This window comes from Paramisgurnus dabryanus, chromosome 16, assembly GCF_030506205.2.
Source record: "Paramisgurnus dabryanus chromosome 16, PD_genome_1.1, whole genome shotgun sequence".
In the NCBI taxonomy this organism is placed as follows: Eukaryota; Metazoa; Chordata; class Actinopteri; order Cypriniformes; family Cobitidae; genus Paramisgurnus; species Paramisgurnus dabryanus.
Genome location: NC_133352.1, coordinates 7,841,001 through 7,860,210, shown reverse-complemented (window position 1 = coordinate 7,860,210; position 19,210 = coordinate 7,841,001). Strand labels below are relative to the sequence as shown.

The following is a 19,210-nucleotide window of genomic DNA, read 5'->3' as shown; positions in this document are numbered from 1 at the left end:
TATTTCTTAAATATACACATGAATGTGTGTGTATTTATATATACATAATAATTATACACATTACACACACATATGTTATGTAAACACAAACTTTTATTTTAGATGTGATTAATCACGATTAATCTTTTGACAGCCCTAATTATTTTAAATGTTGATTAGATTGTGGTCCCTAACTGTCTAGCAATGTGTGTTTATATGTAAACTAAAACAAACGTTTGTCTTTATAAAAGTTTGCATTTCATAAAGTTTATTGAGTAGGCTCGCATGCTTTTTGGTTGGGGGGCAAAAGAGCCAAGCTCCCCTTTTGCACCTGCACTCACTCTTGTATTAAATAAAAAAGTATATGATTGTAAAGTAAAATAAAGTTTACGGGGTAGTTTCCCAGAAAGGGACTAGTCCTAGACTAAAATAAATGTAAGAGCTGTCTAAACTAAAAACAACTTGCAATGCCATATCTTAAAATACAGCTTTGTTTTGCTTCAAAATGCACACAAGTAATGTATAATGTATGTTAATACTAGTTATATTTCCTAATTAAACTAAGGCCTAGTCCTGTATTAAACTAATTCCTGTAACCAACCCTATAATCTTTAAATATAATTTCTTGCCATTTTTTTATGTGCCCCTCTGGTAAAACACTGGCCCCTCCTTGGCCCCCCTAGTGAAATTTGTCTAGAACCGCCACTGATCATCACCCAAGGTCTTGAGATTAGACTGATGAAATATGATGTTGATATGGTTAAATCTCTAAGAGCAGTAAGTCACAGTGTAAAACATGGTATTTCCTGCTGCCTCTAGGTGGCATTATGACTGTTACTGAATCATGCCATGTCGATCTGTTCAGGCCGGGACCCTTATCACACATATGAAGTCAGGGGCAGATCGGACAATGTATGCCTAAATTACAACAGCTTCCTGTTTCATGGCGAAACATCACATTTTGCCAGGCCGCCACGGACACGCCCTTCACCGAAAAGTCAAGATCTTCACTATTTATCATCGCAAAGGGCTTAAGATCAGTCTGACCAGATAATATGATGATGTGATTAATTCTCTATGAGCAGGAAATCACAACGTAAAACATGGTATTTCCTGTTACCTCTAGGTGGCGCTATGACTGAAGCTGAATATTGGCATTGAAATGTGTTCAGGCCAGGACACTTATCAAACATGTGAAGCGTGGGGCAGATTAGACATTGTAAGCCTGAGTTAGAACTAGGGGTGTCACGATTCTCCAAATCCTCGATTCGATTACATTTTCGATTCTAAGGTCACGGTTCGATTACATTCTCGATTTTTACTTTTTTTTTTAAAGACAAAAAATTATATCCCATTAGTATTTATTATTATTAACATGCACATTGCGTGCTTTTCCTCGCATGGGGGTTTGTGGGCTTCACTTTACGCGAGAGAGCTTGTAGAGAGAGGATTCCTTCTTGCACGCACATGGACTCCTAGCATCTGAAATAAAACCAGTGCGTCATAAGCAGCTGCGCTTCTCTCTGTCACATTTGCACAGGCTCTCGCATCTGTCCAAAGTCTAAACATAGACTAAAGTAGTGATCCTTACGTATTTGTTCAGTTTTATGCGTTTCATGCGAGTTGAGGCAAACTATCCCTTTTGTTTAAAATATAACCCGCTGCATCTTGGCGGCTCTCTGGCGCACGTGCAGAGAGCTGGGCTCTGTCCGAAGTCGGATCACTAGGTAGTAATCATGTTTATGATTCAAGGAGTTGCAGCAATACATTCTTCGTGTTTAAAATATAAATCGCGTTCCGCTGGCACTTCTGAGAGGTTTATTTTCCCACGCTTGGCAGGCCGACCGGACGTGACATGGGGGCGTGGCAGCATCGACGATTACATTTTTTTATTCGAAGTTCGGGGTTGTGACTTAATTTCGATCGATTTCGATTTAAAATTGAAATCGTGACACCCTTAGTTAGAACAACTTCCTGATTCATGGGGAAAACGCCGAAATTTGTCAGGCCCCCATGGACACACCCTCCGACGAAAAGTCAAGACCTCCGCAATTTAACATCGCAAAAGCCATAAGATGACACGGACCAAATATGATGATGATCGGAATCTCTAGGAGGAGTTCGTTAAAGTACGAAGCCTGGAAATGCCAAAATGTGCACAGAATCACAGCAAAAATTCAAAATGGCCGACTTCCTGTGGGGTTTAGAGCTTGGTTCCAAGAGACTTTTGTTGTAGGTTTTGGGGTGATAGATGATCCTACCAAATTTCGTATCTGTACGTTTTTCGGAGCGGGGGGGCTGTTCTCTTGAAATTTTGCAGGTGGCTATATCGAGCCATTTCTACACGACCACTTATGGCGCCTATACCACATGTAAATTTTCGCCACTTCTGACGAGTTTTTGGAATATGTTTGTTTAGAGCTTCAAAAGTGTGAAAAATACTAAACTGAACAAAAACAATGGGGCTTTGCACCCACGGTGCAGGCCATTCTGGGCTGCTCCTCGGTGCTCGGGCCCTATTTATGACATGAATCAACAACTTAGCTGATAGTCGTCATTGCTACATGCAATGTGTTTTTATCACCCCTATAACTAATTGCAATGTGCAGTAATTTTCATTCATCTTATCCAAATGAACAGTTATAGCCACATGTGTTTCTATTGACTATCAACTGATGTATGTTGAGAATATTACCCAGTTGTTTCATCTTTAACCCATGGATGAATTTGACATGAATCAAGGAAACATTTGTGTATTGAGATTAAAACAGTAATGGAAACATTTCTTATAGTCTTATTTTTAAAAGTCTGTCTTCCGTATCTCTGTACAGCGTTGAAGTGTTTAGTTTTGTAATCTTGTACACGTTTTATTTACTGGTCTGTCTGTATAGCACAAGTTATAGATCCGTTTTCTGCTTTTAAAGTGAAACAGTCTGTGTACACCGAATGTCATTCTTCTGCCAACAGTATAGCGATACTTTACTGGCTGTAACACTCCAGCCAAATAAAAGGGGATTAATGGTAGTTTCAGCTGGCAGGGACAATAAAAGAAGAAACCAATTATTAGAAACCACCAAAACTGTGAGCGCAACTTATTTTTTGTTGTTGTTGTTTTCTTTTGCCGTAGTCCAGATTTTATCTGCTTAGGAAAAAAACATCTTATAGGCTCTATCTTTCTGTCTGTGATGACACGTAGATATCTTTCAAATTGGAGGTGATGATAATCTGCCTCTTTAAGGTGAGACATTTTTGTTAATGTTTCACCTCTCCGCTCATGGCCTGAAGATATTCCATCAGCCTGGAATGTTAGGAAAACATATGTGGATACTGGACTGGAAATATGGACTGGATGCAGAAATTCAGATTTTAATTTAACATGTAAGAACATAGCCTGTAGGAACCCCTGGGAAAGAAAAATACAAAAAACATGTCTTTAACGTCTCTTTTTTTTGTCAGGGAAATAATGAGATTGAATTGAAGATTATTTTTTTTCTGGGCAATGCATATAGGTGATCTTTTCCTCCTAGAGATGCACAAACATACAAAACGGTTCTAGAGACAATATAGCAACTGAAGACCATGACATCAACATTACATACAGCATTGTTATTATTTTTCTATTGCTTTATTGATCAATCACAGTAAGTGTTCATCATAGGTGCGGTGTGACATCAGCGGATGGATTCTGTTATTGCAAACCTGAACTTCCGATAGCTCCAGAATGCCTTTCTCTCCCTACAGTATAAGTGCGCATCTGTGCTGGATTTACAAGCACCATTCTGTCTCTTAATTTAGCTTATGGGACTCTCGGTTTCAATGCATTTAAACAACTTCTGTCCGCTGTGATGCACAATTTAAAGCTTCATCTGCAAGTGCGGCTGGAGATACCACACAGTGCTTGCATAAATCCCCCTCAAACGCTTTCTCGCCGTGTGCAGAAATAAGAGGCCTGCAAAGGTAAGAAAAATTCAGACTGTCATCAATACATCCCCCTGCCTCATTCACAAGAGACTGTTTATCAGTGAGCCAAACGGCCGTATTGCATATTGACTGAGACCCATAACCTCCACGTGACACAAGAGTAGAGGCCTCTAACCTGAAGCCACAACTTCATCTTATTGATGTGAGGACACTGTTTACACGTCCGAGATTGTTCATGCTAGTTGTGTCCTTTTGTCTGGCCCCATAAATGCATCTTTTGGTTAAAACCAGGAGGAATAATCATATGATCATATATTTGGGTCATTCTACAGAAAAGGTGGAATTCGGGTGATGGAAATCTGCTCACATGAACTTCTTTCAACATACCCAAAACTTCTTTAATAGCTTTACAGTAATTAACTTGTCAAATCTATGAATCCGCAAAACGGGGAGCTTTTTAACTTTTTAATACATTTTAATAAAGAATCCATGACGTTGTATCTTCAATACCTGACAAAATGAGAATATAATAATAGATCATGAATATGATAAAACGTATAAACTTAAACATTTTTCCATCTTGTTTTGTTTTTATGCTTTTATTTTGGCCAGTTAAAGGAATAGTGCTTAGGAAGTACTCATCAGAGAAGTAACAACAATGACGGTAACACCAATGACAATTTACAAAAAAAAAACATTTTAACAAAATGGCTGCCATTAGCCATGTGCTTTTTTATCAGAGATGTAACAATCACATACTTATTCAGTTTAATGTATTTTTATGTAAAGATCTTAACACTATAAAACAGCTAACAGTTATAAAAAAAGAGTAACACTAATGACATCCAAAAAATCTTATCTCAAAATTCTTAGATATATCATGATATTTTAGACTTCCTCCACTGCACTTCTTCCACTGACCTCTTGAACCATGAAAAACTTCAAAGAGCTGATGCATTGTTTCAAAATAAAAGTGCTTTGGGTAGGGTAACACCAATGACATAATTTTGGTGGACAAATATTTATTTGATATTATTCATTTTAATAGTGTATTTTTACCATTTCAGTGTTGTAGTAAATTCATACAGGGTTAAAGGTACACTGTAAAAATAATCCGTAGAAATTACAATGTTATTGCAGCTGGGTTGCCGGTAATTTACCGTAGATTTACATTTATGTAATTTACTGGCAAGAATTTGTTCAAAGTTCAATCAATTTTAAATATTTACAAGTATTTGTCTTTACAGAATAAAACGATACAATAACAGCCTCATGCAAAGCATTCTGGGAACCAGAAGTCATCATCAACCTTTTTCTGTTTTTTGCTTCAGATTTTGTTTCCCAGAATGTTTTGCTTGATGCTGTTTTTTTAGTTTTACTCTATAAAGACAAAGACTTGTAAATGTTTAATGTTCATTTAACTTTGAACAAAATGTTGCCAGTTAAAAATATAAATTTAAATCTACGGTAAATTACCGGCAACCCAGCTGCAATTTCTACAGAATTTTTTTACAGTGTAAATGTAAATTAGATTTGTTTTATAAAAAACATGGTTTTAAATAATAAGTACACAGTTCAACTTCCATGTATGATCAAAGGGACAGGGCAATTTTCAGGACCAGACATTTAAAAAAAAAGTTTTAAAAAAAAGGGAAAATTAAATAAATAAACTCTCTCATCATTTTAAGGACAGTCTATATTAATTAAATATATCATTATGGGATTATTGGGTCAAATTAAATGATTAAGGGGTCTGCAAAAGCAAGGGACAAGCATTTCCACCTTTTTTGTAGAATGACCCATTTGGTTGATTAGATGGAATTATGTCCTTATTATTCAAATATTAATTTGATAAAATAAGATACTAAAATAAACCTGATAATTTTCTGCTTTCACATCTGTATAGTTTTGGAGGACTATTACTTTAAGAAATACTTTAAGTCGACTGAAAAGGGCCATCTCCTTATAAACTTTGTATTATTGAATAAAGCAGGTTCAAAGAAAAGCACGCCCCCTTCTGGCCTATGTTAACATTTTACATCACACCATCCACTTTACAAAGTTGACATGATGTGCTCTATGAATAGAGTTAATAAACTGGACTAAGTTTCAGAAAAAATTATCATTCTGAACAACCATTAGCAAAGTTTATATCACAAATGTAGGTTTCAATAAAGACCAATAGTGTACAAAACAAGATTATGCACTGTACATTTCTTAACCCACTTCTTAAAATAAATGCATTTTAATTCATAGCAGAGCTTATTAAAGGTTTGTTATTATTTGCATGTTTTCTGCTCCTGCTTCTCTATCTCTCTTTGTTTAAAAGAGCCGGGTGTATATTTGTCTGTTCACAAGCTCTCTGCACTAAGATTGTAATTCTCCTTTCTCATTACAAGTCTTAATAGACCCATTCGACCTCATCTCAGACCGAGATATAATCTGATCCATAGAATTAATTAATTATAGCCCAAATATTATAGATTATTAAAAATAGCATAAGTAATAGTGTAATATCTCAAGCTGTCGAGTTTAATAGTCAACATTGTCTTGGCACCTCTTATCAGTGGGAGACACCCGGTCGGAATATTGATTTCTAGTCGTTTTAACCATCATCTGCTGTTGTGATGGAGAATTGTCAGGCTTTTACTACTGGCTGCTCATTTAAAATCATTAGATTGCTTCTGACGCTTCGCCTAAAACTGTCTTTTCTCTCACAACACTATAACTGCTCAGTATTTTATACTGTGTGACGGGACAAAGAATTGCAGAGCAAGAAATAACAGCACAGTATTACAGAAGTGGAGTGGGTTTAGATCATCATTTATTGCTCTAAATATACATTTTTGAATCACTGTATTGTTTTTCTATGCTTCTACATTTCCTAACATAGGGTCTCACTTGAAGACCCTGGCCAGAGATTGTATTCTGGTCCGTCTATGTCATTAGTTCAGTCACATTGAAAGAGGATTGAGGTACTGAAATGTCCTGCTGTGTGTGCATGTACAATGGTTTGGGGACACGACTTGGTTATTATCTTCTAAGGCTGTCTTGGTTATTAAATTGTCAATAATGAATATGTTATTGTCAATGATTTTCTCAGGGTGAAGCAGTGAGGAAGTTGGTTCGATGTGTTTCATGAGCTGTAGACTGGGAGGTCTGTGAATAGAATAATTTACATGCAAATTATCGTGCATAATATGATTAAATTGCCAAAATCGTTCAATGTGCTACTGGGAGAAGCTTCTAATTAAACGGCTATTCCCCAATCAGCTGGTAAAACTGCCAAATTAAATGTGTCTTCGTGGATAGACGTATCTGAAGTCTGTTTAAGACTTAATTGAAGAACAAATGTGAGGGTTTGCACTGTAAAATCTACAATGTTTAATTTATTTGAAATAAAGCCGACCAGTTTTACTTGCTTATGAAGGGCTCAGGTTGACTTCTGTTGCAAAAGATGCTTTTGAAAGTTTCAGCATCATATTATTGCTCTGTTCAAGTAGTGTAAACTTTGAGTTTGGTCTGTATTATGAGGAGCTTTTTAGCAATGTACCTGTCAAAGATCTCAGCACTAGAAACTTTGTTTAACAAAGTGTGAAATGATGTGAACACTCATAGGAAAGCTGACCATTTGAACTCTTGATAGATGAGGTGAAAAGTTGAAGTTGTAGTTGTAGAGAGATATGGTGACTCCCATGAGCTCAGTTAAGATGGGATAATAAAGTCCATCCTTCTTATAGCTGATTGTTTTACCCATTATTTTGTTCAACGTTTAATTTATCCTTCCAAAGGATAATTGTAGTCGATAATTGCACAAAACTGACCTTGTTCGAGTCACCTGAACCAAACAAAATATTTTTTTTGTTTGGTCACATGCCTGTGGTGGATTTTGCTTAAATTACACTACTAGACTTTTGTATTTAAGGTTTAAAAAACATACAAGACTAAGATAATGCCCTTTTGTTATTGTTATCTGAATATTAATAAAGAAAATATATTGAAGCAGAACAGTTTCATTTAAACTTGCATTCTTCTATATATTATTATTATTATTATTTTATTACCCTCCCAACCAAATTACAGATTAAATGTTAGTATGTATTTCATGTAAATGTTTTTGCTCATTATTTTATTTATGATGTGCATCAAAAAAGTCACAGTGCTGACCATTCCGACTCCTTTGGAGTGCCTCAATTTTCTCATTAATTTCTCTGGAAACAATCATTATCCAAACCTTAGCCCATTCAGGGTGGAGGGCGGGAGAAAGTAAGGAAAATAAGGCTATTTAGTCAGTTTCCAGTCCAGTGCTCTCAGTTTGGGTGAGCTGACAGCTGTGTATATCAGGGGTTCAGTCTTCTCTGGAGCTCCTCACATTCACAGACAGAGATAATAGGCTATTAGAGGCATGGGATTAATTTGTAGCCAATTACCACTCACTGTAGAATATGAATGCATAAATAAGCCATGGCTTGTGTTTAAGTTTTGGCAATGATCATCATAGCCGTGTAAAAGGGAAGGAGGGGGAGCCAGCCAGGCGTGTGTGTGTGTGTGTGTGTGTGTGTGTGTGACATAAACCCTGGGGTGTCCTGGGGGGATACTTCAAATCCAAAAAGGACCAAAGCAGGGGGGACATCAGCATCATCTTCCACAGACCGACTGGATCAACTCGGTGACTGGCTCCAAGCGCACCATCCGGCTGGCTCTTTTCATTTATTTTTTGTGTTTTCGCAATAATGTCTGCTGTTGAATAAAGAATAAAAAACAGAAGTCAAAAGCTGTCCTGCCCGCTGGAGAGCTATGAACAGGGATAAGGTGCAGGTTGGCGACTCCGTCGCGCCTCTGGCGCCCGGTGTGATCGTGGTCGCTTCGCAGGACGCTATGGATGAGAAGCGGCTCTCTGTCGGTGAATTGCCTGTGTTTTCTTGCGCCGGTGCCGCGTTACCGGTCGAGAGTCGAGACACCTCACCGAGGCGCGAACCTGCGCCCGCGGGCGCGCCTCCTACCATACACCGGACCACCTCGTTCTCAGTTCTGGACATTTTGGACCCCAATAAATTTACTAGTAAGAGGCAGCCGTCTAATAGGACAGGGTCTGAGTTCGCGTTTGGTGCTGAAAACAGAGGAAGCGAAGACTCCAGTCATACAGCCGATCACAAATCTTATCCAGAAGACTACGAGTGTAAAAAAGCATCCATTTTAAGTAAGTAGAAATTATTTTATTATTATATTCATTGTGTATACAACCGTTTAACCTGAGAGTGTAGCCTAATTTGGATAATCGACACATCAATTAACTTTATAACATGAAGAGTTTATTTTAAAATGTGCTATGAATAAGTTATAATTTGTTTTAAGCGTTCAATTGGACACTGCTTCCCTAAAAGTTTAAATTACATTTAAATTTTAATAGTCCTGCAGTATGAGTTTTTAGCGCAAATGCTTAATGCATTGTCAGAATTATCCTAGTCAAAATGCATTCATAGTGATCAAGAAAAAAATATATATAAAGTTTAGACAAACTATTTTTTTTTCAAATAACCTAAATATGTGCTTAATGTGATAACATTTAAATTAAACGTTTTAATTGGAGTCCAACATATATTTTAAAATGATTAAATCACACTAGTTGGTTACACCAACCAATGCCATTTTTAAGGATCATGTAAGTTGAAAAAAGTTCTCTATCAGCATAACTTAAGTTTTTGCAGTTTAGTATAACACTGCTTGACATGTCGTCGTCTACCCATATTTACAAATAAATTATTGTGACCTAAACAATGTTGACTCTCACAAAATTCAGGACTTAAAATATAACCTATCAAAATAAATATATATTATTTTTACAACCAGTCATTGAATGTTCTTTGTTTAAAGTTTCTTCACAAAAATAAGGTAAGTGATATGAAGTCGTTAAATCCACATAAATTGACTAAATGAGGCTGTTATAACATTTAGCTGAAAAACTTTAGGCTATTTCTTGAATTTTGAGAGATGTACAAACATAATATAATATTAAATATATTAATATGTATAAGTTTTAAGACATTTTAAAGCGCTAGTCATGCTGCAGAATATTTTTAAATATATTTGGATACCCATCGATATCTCCGCTAATAAGTATACTACATATTAATCTTGTAATTATCAGAATTGTGGCCCTGTAATTTAGATGTTGAGAGAGAGTTTGCAAGCTGTCTGAAAGAGATATACTCATTTCTATAATAGGATATCGACCTGTCTGGAGCAGATCCTCCCCATTATCAGCGTCTTTACGCAGCGTTAAATGAAACACAATCGAATATGTTTAATTGTTTTTCTTTAGATATTGGAGCGCTTTGTCTCAAGTCTAAACCGAAAGGACTGTCTTCGTAAGTCTCGTCTTATCTTCTGTGTTTTTGCAAGGACAAATATATGTCAACCTCTATGATTGATTAGGGGTAACGCGGGAAAGCAATTCTCAATAAACAGTAATTGTAGGCTGCAATAATTTGATAAGGTTTGTGCTGTTTTAACAGCCGCTTTAAATGGATGAGTAAATTGAGAATTATCGATCAGACGACCATGCAATGATTTAAGATGTCAAGACGAATTGACACGCCGAAAGAAATGCTGTCTATCCTGTCCTTACTTTATATAAACAGGAAAATGTCCCACCAGAAAAAAAAACAATTCATAAGTTAAAAACACTAAATGTTGTCTTTATCACGTGTTTATAGGCTACTCAGTATCCTGTGTATAAACACGTGATAAAGACAACATTTAGTGTTATACAATCCTACAAAAAATGCGATACCTTATTAACTAAATTAATAAGACTAAAAATGACAAATTGAAGGGAAAATAATTTTTGCTTAACCAATCGAAATCACAGTCCTTTTTATTCATTTATGAATCTAATTAAGAAGTTTGAAAGTAAATAAAGTGAAACATTCTAAATGACATACAAAATTTTATTGTTACATTATTAATGCTAATCTAATTTAATTATAATTCAGAGTAATAAAAAAACATATCGATGTGTGTTCGTGTAAATAAATTTATCACGTGCGTATAAAAGTTGTTTTCCTGATAGATGTGTAACGCAATGTTTTGTTTGTACAGAGGATGGGTTCGTGTTCCGATCAGATGAATGTGAGGATGATTTCTCTCGTGGGAATCAATCTGACAGCGAGCTTCAGGATGATTTGTGCAGTGAGGAAAGCGGCGCACTGACCGGACACAACGATGCCGAGTTTGGACACGAGGATGAGGATTCAATAAACAAAAGCCCAGAAGGACAGCAGACTCAACAGTCCAATTCAAATGGCCAAAGTCATCCGAATAAACCGAAACGGAAGCGCTCCGGTTCGGACTCAAAGTCCGGCAAGCCCAGAAGAGCCCGGACTGCCTTCACATATGAGCAGCTGGTGGCTCTGGAGAACAAATTCAAGTCGACCCGCTACCTATCCGTGTGCGAGCGACTTAATCTGGCTCTGTCCTTGAGCCTGACAGAGACCCAGGTGAAAATATGGTTTCAGAACCGTCGGACCAAGTGGAAGAAACAGAATCCTGGCGCGGACACGAGCGCACCGACCAGCGGGAGCGGCGGGGGTCCGAATGGCCCAAGCAACGGTTTGGGGAGCCTGAGTCCCCTCAGCCCGTCTCCTCCTATGAGCCATTTGTCCATGCACACCGGCTATCCGGGTCACACGCCCGGAGGACTCGTTTGCGCCACCCAGTTACCCTTTCTACCGGGTCACGCGGTTCTGTCACCCTTTATGCTGGGCTCTCAGACTTACGGAGCGCCAACATTTTACGCGCCGCACTTATAACCACAGACATACACAAATGTTCTTCTATAAAGGAGAAAAGAAACTCTGTCCGGTCCTATAGGGCACAGAAATACGTGTAACACGAAGCACTATGGGGTTGCAAAGACATTTCATAGGTTTGTCTTAAAAAGTTAACATTTATTTCAACCTTGCTCCAGTGTGGCAAGCCCTGTGGAAATTTTGTTTACGAATAATTTCATCTCCTGTTTGGCAGTATGATCACGTGCCAATATTACATTTCATTTAAGTTTGCTTCATTTAGAAAAAAATGTGTATATTTCTCTAGGTCAAAATGTAAATATTCAGTTATTATGAATACTTGTTTAGACATTAACTGAATGCAAATACAATTGTTGTAGGGAATAAAACGGATTATGCATCGAAACAAAATGAATTTGTTCGACTAATATCTTGTACAAACATAGGTATAATGAAAAGTTTATCTTTTCTTTTTTTTGTGGTTAGTATTATTTCAGAAGTTACTATTGTTTGTCTCAATCAAGGCAGAGGCCGAAATAAATTCTTAAATACAACTATTAAGGTCAGCTGGGAACCTTTCGTTGACATTATTTTGAGCTTTATTAACATGAAATAATTATATTGAAGTCATTTTCTTTGCATGTTAGTTTAATTTAAAATTGATCATGAATTTGATAAAAACTATATTTTCAATTAACTTGTTTGCAGTCACTAATTAGGAGACAGCTAATTTAATGCAAATTAAATAATAATTAAGAACGAAAATTTAAATATGTCATGGTTAATATAATACTAAGATAAAATAAACGTTTTCCCAAAATGTCCGCTGATATTTTAACTTTCTGTAATAGCCGAGATTTTTGGATATTTTTTTCTCTTAAATTTTATTGATAATTGCTTAGGATTAAATATTCAATAATTCTGTCAGTCACCAGAAATATTTCGATCACACTTTATAGTTCAAACAGTGTTTGATAAAAATAATTTCTTACCATTGAAATTTACCATGTGTTAGTAATGACAGTAATATAGAGATTTAACATGTGACTGTAAAGGTATTAGCCTACTGACAGTTGCCCACAATTTTATAACATAAGGTACGTGCCGTGGTCCAACACATGATCATATACTGCAAACTTTTTAATGATTTTCTATGCTTCTGCTTATGCGATAAATAGACGTCAGTGCATGCTTAACATATGTTCCCTTCTTTATCTGTGGTGATTTTGTTAAATGCCGATAAACATTTCCAATTTTATATAACTATTTACGCAGCTCTGACGTTCAACAGGTACAGTAAATAAAATTTTTCCATAATTTTTTCTTGCTTTTGTGTTTAATATGTGCATTTTATTTTATTATTATTTTTGTTTTCTTGCAATTACACATCCTTTAAATTACACATAAATTGCACACAAACACACAGGGGAAGCATATTATTTAACGTTTTTAAACACCACAGATTCTCACATACCATCTTATATTATGTGCGAATTATTTCAACTTTAATTTTTTCCCAACTTTTATAATAATTAATTACAATATAGGCCTAATATACAACGCGTGTATTTTTAAATAGAAGTTTGCTTTAAGTGTGTGTGTCGTAAACTATAACAGTATTTACGTAAATATTTTAACTTGAAAGATGACGAACGTATAAAAAAACACATCCTGTTTTGTCGGATTTTCCCCACCTTTGATATCATTTTACAGCGGTTTCATTTTTTAATTACAGTTTTTTTTTATGTAGGCATCAGTTTCTTAGGAACAATCGAATACTTACAATACTGATCGTTGATCTGCATCAGTGCCATCAATCACACCGCGTTATGATTTGAACTAGTCAAAATAATAACAATATTAATTCACCCTTTCTGTCATTAATACATTTTTTAACCCGATCATTTTGCCCCTTAAAATATTGTCGAAAGCTATTTTTGCTCTGCTTGTTTTTGAAACCGCCCGCCTTGTAAATAATTTCTAAATACTGCTAAAATATATTAATAAGCACTCGAGCACTTATCAATTAACTTTATCAATTTAGGGCAAATTCATAGTCAAACGACAACTGAAGCCATTGACGAAACAATTATTTGTGGAACATGAAAAAATTTAAAGTTCTGCAAAATATATAAACTATAATTTAGCTTTAATAACTAGTTAAAATAAGCCTCGCGGTATAACAAAATGTTGCTGACGTAATTTCAATAAACATAATAAAGTTATTTTAAAATGAAAAAGATAAAGATGTTAGAATTTCCCTTTTATAAAACCAATAAGAAATTTACTACAACTATCACAGGACATTAAATATAACATTAGCATTCATTTATCACATACAAAATCAATATTTTATAATCATATAAATTACAAATAATGCAATGATATAAATTGTAAAAAAGACAGTGTATTAAGATTTAAACTTTTACATTCCTTATTTTTCATACATATCACAAAAAACAAATATACAAATAAATAAACAGCATAATAAAATGTAATCTACAGTTTTTACATCAAATATTTTACACAACTTCATATAAGGCACAGTGTTGTTTTAATGCTGGTTGTAATCATGTAAACACTGGCCAGTAGAGGTAATGCTGTATCATTCAATTCAGTGCATAGTTGAACTGATTTGAAAATTTCTCATGTTTCCTCTTGTCCATCTTGTTCATGACCTCCGTAACTCGTCTCACTGAGCTCCTGTTAAGAAGTAACAGTTCACATTCAAAATCTTCAAAATATAAAGTTACTCTTCAGATACTCCAGATACTGTACAGTATATGAAAACACCAGACACATATTTCAAGACTTCTTGTTTTCATCCATATCTACAGTTACTTACTTGTTGAAGACTTTCTTCTCCAGCCTTGAGCGGGAAGTGTTGGCACTTTGTTTCAAGTCTGTAAGGTTTGGGTACTTTTTCTTTGACTTGCCCTTGCTGCCCTTCTTCCCCTTCCCGAATGTTTTTGAGGAACCCAGATCTTCTCCAGTTGCTGCCTCAATCTCTCTCATGAGTTCTGGGTCTCGCCAATCTAAAACCATGGGGCAAGTCTTGAGTGATGTCATAATCCAGATATCATGGATTATCTACATACTGTTTAACGTAATTCAATTTAACGTAAATAGAGGAAAAATAAAAATGTGAAAAAATTAAACTTTATTCCAGAATATGCAAATGTTTCCAAATGTATGAAACATCTGATTATGGCACTGATAAACCTTTTTTATAGTTTAATAAAACGTGTGATGCTGTGGATATTTTATGTTGTTCGTAATTGTAATAATATAGTTCACATGTTTTAAAGAAAAGGTTGGATAGGTTTTGGACTTGGTAAAACAAGTTCCAGGCATCTTTGAAATAACATAATGGATTGGTTCTGAACTAAAATACTGAAACAAATCCACTTAAAATATTCACGTCCTGATATTTATAAATACATTTTAGCAGGAGAATTATTTAAGATGTACTTAATTAAAAAAGAATCTGCTGCATGCAAGGAAAACTATTTGAAAAAAACTCTGATTTGTTAAAAACATTTAAATATGCAGCAGCATGAAATGTTCGTCCACGTGCCGACTCTGCACCCAAAACTTAAATCATCTACTTTACATTAAGGACATTGCATACGGTTGATACATGCACATCTTGCAATGATAAAATGGTAGCTGTTAAATTATTTACAATCTTCAAAGTGTTTAATTGGATCGAGCACTGCGGTTCATCGGTCTGTACTGAAATGCATGCACGCAACAAACAGCTTTTTCAAATGCCTTTTAAATTAATATGAGGGAGTCAGTGTTCCCTATAAGGATTTATGAAGGTGAAAGACCCCGTTACACCAGTGCGACGATCCATCCCTTCAGGGGCTCCGATACTGCAGTGAGGACGATGGGGGGCTGGCATTTAACTTAAGCTCTGCAGAAGGGCTCACTACTCTGTCAACGGCTCGCATCTGCATTGGGGAGGTGAACGCAGACGCAGGCGCATGCATACACACGAGGCAACAGCTGACACTAACACCAATTCATATCTGAGGAAATTAGGAAGACAAACAGCAGTTGCAATGCCAGAAGCACAAGTGTGCAAATAGGCGCCCACCTACTGGTACCTTTGTGTCAGTAGCTTTGCTGTGGCATCACTATTGAGAATCACATGGGTGTTTTGGGAAGGCTGAAGCCTGTTTAGAGATGCTGACGCAGAAATCAATGGCCCAGCAGGGGAGCAAGTGTTCAGTCAGGGAACTGAAGGAAGGCACAAGCGCTCCGGCAGTACCAGAGCGTGGGTGGGGTGTCCCGCGGTTACCGTGACAACCGGCATGTCGACGGGCAGAGGCCATGATGGAGTCGGGGGGATCGATAGCTTACTTAGTTACAAAAGATGCTATTTCACAAGCCAGTGGTCAGTGGGCGCCTGAAGTCAGTTACCTCAGATAACTGTTTGTTAACAAGTAAACTGTGGCCAAAGAAAGCACATCCGCCGCTCCAGTGACAGCAGCGAGACGCTACTTAATTGACTTTTAGCACCCAACTCCGCAAGAAAAGAGAGAGAGGGAGAGAGAGAGAGAAGGAGAAAAGTGAAAAGCAGAGTGAGATGCAGTCTGTCCTATTATCCAAGTATTGATGATGACTTGGATGGGATTCCATCAGTCCCCCCTCGCCGATTGGTCTGTTGTCCACTCAGTGTGTTTAAGAAAGGAACTGGGGGTAATGGATGTTTAGGATTTGGATTGGTTACTAAAGGGCTTTTGACAAATCTGAAAAGGCTTGGGGGCTCCAGCACTAAGATGACAATCAGATGAAAACCGTGTCCTGTGATGATGATGAATGAAAGAAGATTATCATGCCCGCAGGTTTGGTGTGAATTGCCAATCTGGCTAGAAGTTTTCCTGTGCTCTAACAGTTTAAAGCGAAAACTTCACACCAAACGCTTTTTACTTTAAAATGTGTTTTTTGTTTCAAGGAGGCAGGATTTAAACACATAGAATGAACATTCCTTCAAATGTGTGCAAGCGAGACGTATCGTGAACATTTAGGTCTCATAGCTGAATTAGGGTGTTTTCAGACAGGAGTCATACTATAAGTAGGGATACATGTCATGTCCATAGACTCTATTATCAATTTTACACATTTTTCATTAACTTTTCACTTCAAGCAATGATCACTTTTATATTAGGGGACTTTTCAAATTCATTTAATACAAAAATCCAACAGATACCCAAAACCTTGCAAAATTGACATATTCTATGCTGGAATTTGCGTTTTTTGTGTTGTCCGATGTGAGGTTTTGTTCTTCAGATTAGCTCTAAAATACATGTTTCTGTGTACATTTCTGTAAGTATTTGTCCAAAATCAACATTAAATTATGAGGAAGGTTTTTTTAACAAAATTTTGCTTATGCATCTACATTAAATCATTCATTTTGTGTATGTCTGAGAAATCAGTGTCAATCGTGTTACTCCCGATAAAACCCCCTATAAATTAGCAATGGTTTGTTTCACACTTTTTTGTTTAAAGTGTGGTAAGTCATAACTTCTCCTCTTCAATATTTTATCTATATTATTGTCTGCACATAGACTAAATTAATATACCATCAACTGTGTTATCAACATGTTCTAGCAAACTTGCGTCACATGTTATATTTATAAATATGTGGGGAAAGAATATAAAAACATAAGTTAATCAAGGTCATGTACTCTATTTCTATATCTATTTAAAGGTCAGCAGTTTGCACAAGGCCCTAAAATTGCTCTGAAATGTCAACTGTGTTACCCGTTAACTGAGTTACCCGTCAACTGAGTTACCCGTCAACTGAGTTACCCGTCAACTGTGTTACCCGTCAACTGTGTTACCCCTCAACTGTGTTACCCGTCAACTGAGTTACTCGTCAACTGAGTTACCCGTCAACTGAGTTACCCGTCAACTGTAACACAATTGACAAGGATTAACGCATTGGAGCTTATGCTTGTCAAATAATCAATTTAGCACATTAAGGGGATATAATATTCAACCAACTAGTTATTCAAAAAAGAATTCTGACTTTTTGGCTGACACAAAATGTACCCCAAATACAGAATGACTCACATAGACTGCTTTATTTCGAAAGGGGATATTCAAACTATTAAAATGTCTCAATGTTCAATTGGTAAAGTTTTACAATGAACTAAACCTTATGTGAGATTAAAGTGTCCTCTCATTGGTTAAAATGGACTCGCGTACAGTATGTTCTGGTATGCGGCTCCTAGCTTTCATCTTTCAGACAACATCTTAGGGTTTATTGTGAAGTTTTTTGTTGCTGTGTTGTATTATTTAATCGTTTTGATCCAGTGAGAGATTAACGCACATCTCTTCAAGACTCTCACTAAACACCTTGTACATACTTGTTCGCTCACAACAAGCAAACTGCTGCAGAGTTCGTTTGCATTTGAGTCGAGACTACCTCGTTCATGCGGTCTTGGACCGATTGTCTTGGTGTAGATCCAAGCACGATATCCATGTTCACATATGCGTAAACTAATTAACACACCAGCTTCCAAAAAGGAGACTCCAGTGTGAGAACACCTTTAAATACTGCTTTGCATAAACTGTCAAACCTGGCTGCTCCTCCTCGCGTTTCCTCTTTTCTTTCTCCAATCGCAGGGCATCCTCAGGGTTAATCGGCCTTCCCAGCTCATCCCGTGGGATAATGCTTCCGTGGAACGGGCACTGAAATTACACCACCCAAAGAAATCTAATGGTTATATCTTTATTTAAAACGCAAATGTATTAATTGTTTAGTGATATTTAATATTAAGGTAATATTTCAGTTATTTTTCTGACCTTTACTCTGTCTTGACGCTCACACAGAGATCCGTTTGCCATTGGTGCTTTGCACTGATGCTCCACAGGTTTGAAGCTACCAACGAAAGGGATGCATCTGGACTTCATCTGTTCAGACAATTCCTTGTTTTCAACCTCCTCCTCCACTTCATGAGGAACCCAAAACTGGTGCTGGGATGTGCTTCTGAAAACAGTGAGGACAGAGAGTGATGTCTTGCATGAATTGCATCAACATGCAATTTAACTAGAATTTTTTTCAAACTGACAGGGTTTAGATTAAGCCAGGACTAGGCCTTAGTTTTATTAGGACATTAAAAGTAGTTTTTACAAACAAAAACAATACTGGTGTGCATTGTGGGACAAAACATGAAATGTCATTACAAGGTGTATTTAAATTAAGGCAAGTTAAACATGCATTTTAGTCTAAGACAACGATAAGCCCTGTGAGGGCTTAATATTTTAAAGTTGTAGTTTTATTTTACATTTTGTGTTTTTCAGGCTTGGTTTTAAATTCCCTAATATTTCTGGGTGACTGTGGAAACTCTATATATTGAATGTGCATGTAAATGCTGATAAAACTGGACTAACATTATGATCATTTAATTGATTTCATTTGAAGTAACAGACAATAGTGCCCTCTAGTGGCCACTTCACATGACACAGTCTATTTAGACTGCAGAGCCTGACACACACATCAGTTA

General features: G+C 36.5%; 2 protein-coding genes across 2 annotated transcripts in view; one reads left to right on the top strand and one right to left on the bottom strand.

The window, feature by feature from the left end:
- The first annotated feature begins 8,531 nt into the window (after positions 1–8,531).
- On the top strand, positions 8,532–12,278 carry nkx1.2lb (NK1 transcription factor related 2-like,b). Its single transcript, XM_065268102.2, has 2 exons — positions 8,532–9,100; positions 11,002–12,278. Exons 1-2 carry the CDS (start codon positions 8,698–8,700, stop codon positions 11,709–11,711), a joined length of 1,113 nt encoding a protein of 370 aa, XP_065124174.1. The 5' UTR covers positions 8,532–8,697; the 3' UTR covers positions 11,712–12,278.
- A 1,662-nt stretch (positions 12,279–13,940) lies between these two features.
- Positions 13,941–19,210, bottom strand: part of uvssa (UV-stimulated scaffold protein A) — a 34,464-nt gene continuing 29,194 nt past the window's right edge. Inside the window, exons 11-14 of the mRNA XM_065249217.2 lie at positions 18,510–18,693; positions 18,284–18,395; positions 14,536–14,725; positions 13,941–14,393 (exon numbers count right to left, since the gene is read on the bottom strand). Coding sequence (XP_065105289.2) covers positions 14,300–14,393; positions 14,536–14,725; positions 18,284–18,395; positions 18,510–18,693 — 580 coding nt within the window. The 3' untranslated portion in view covers positions 13,941–14,299. The remainder of the gene's footprint in view (positions 14,394–14,535; positions 14,726–18,283; positions 18,396–18,509; positions 18,694–19,210) is intronic.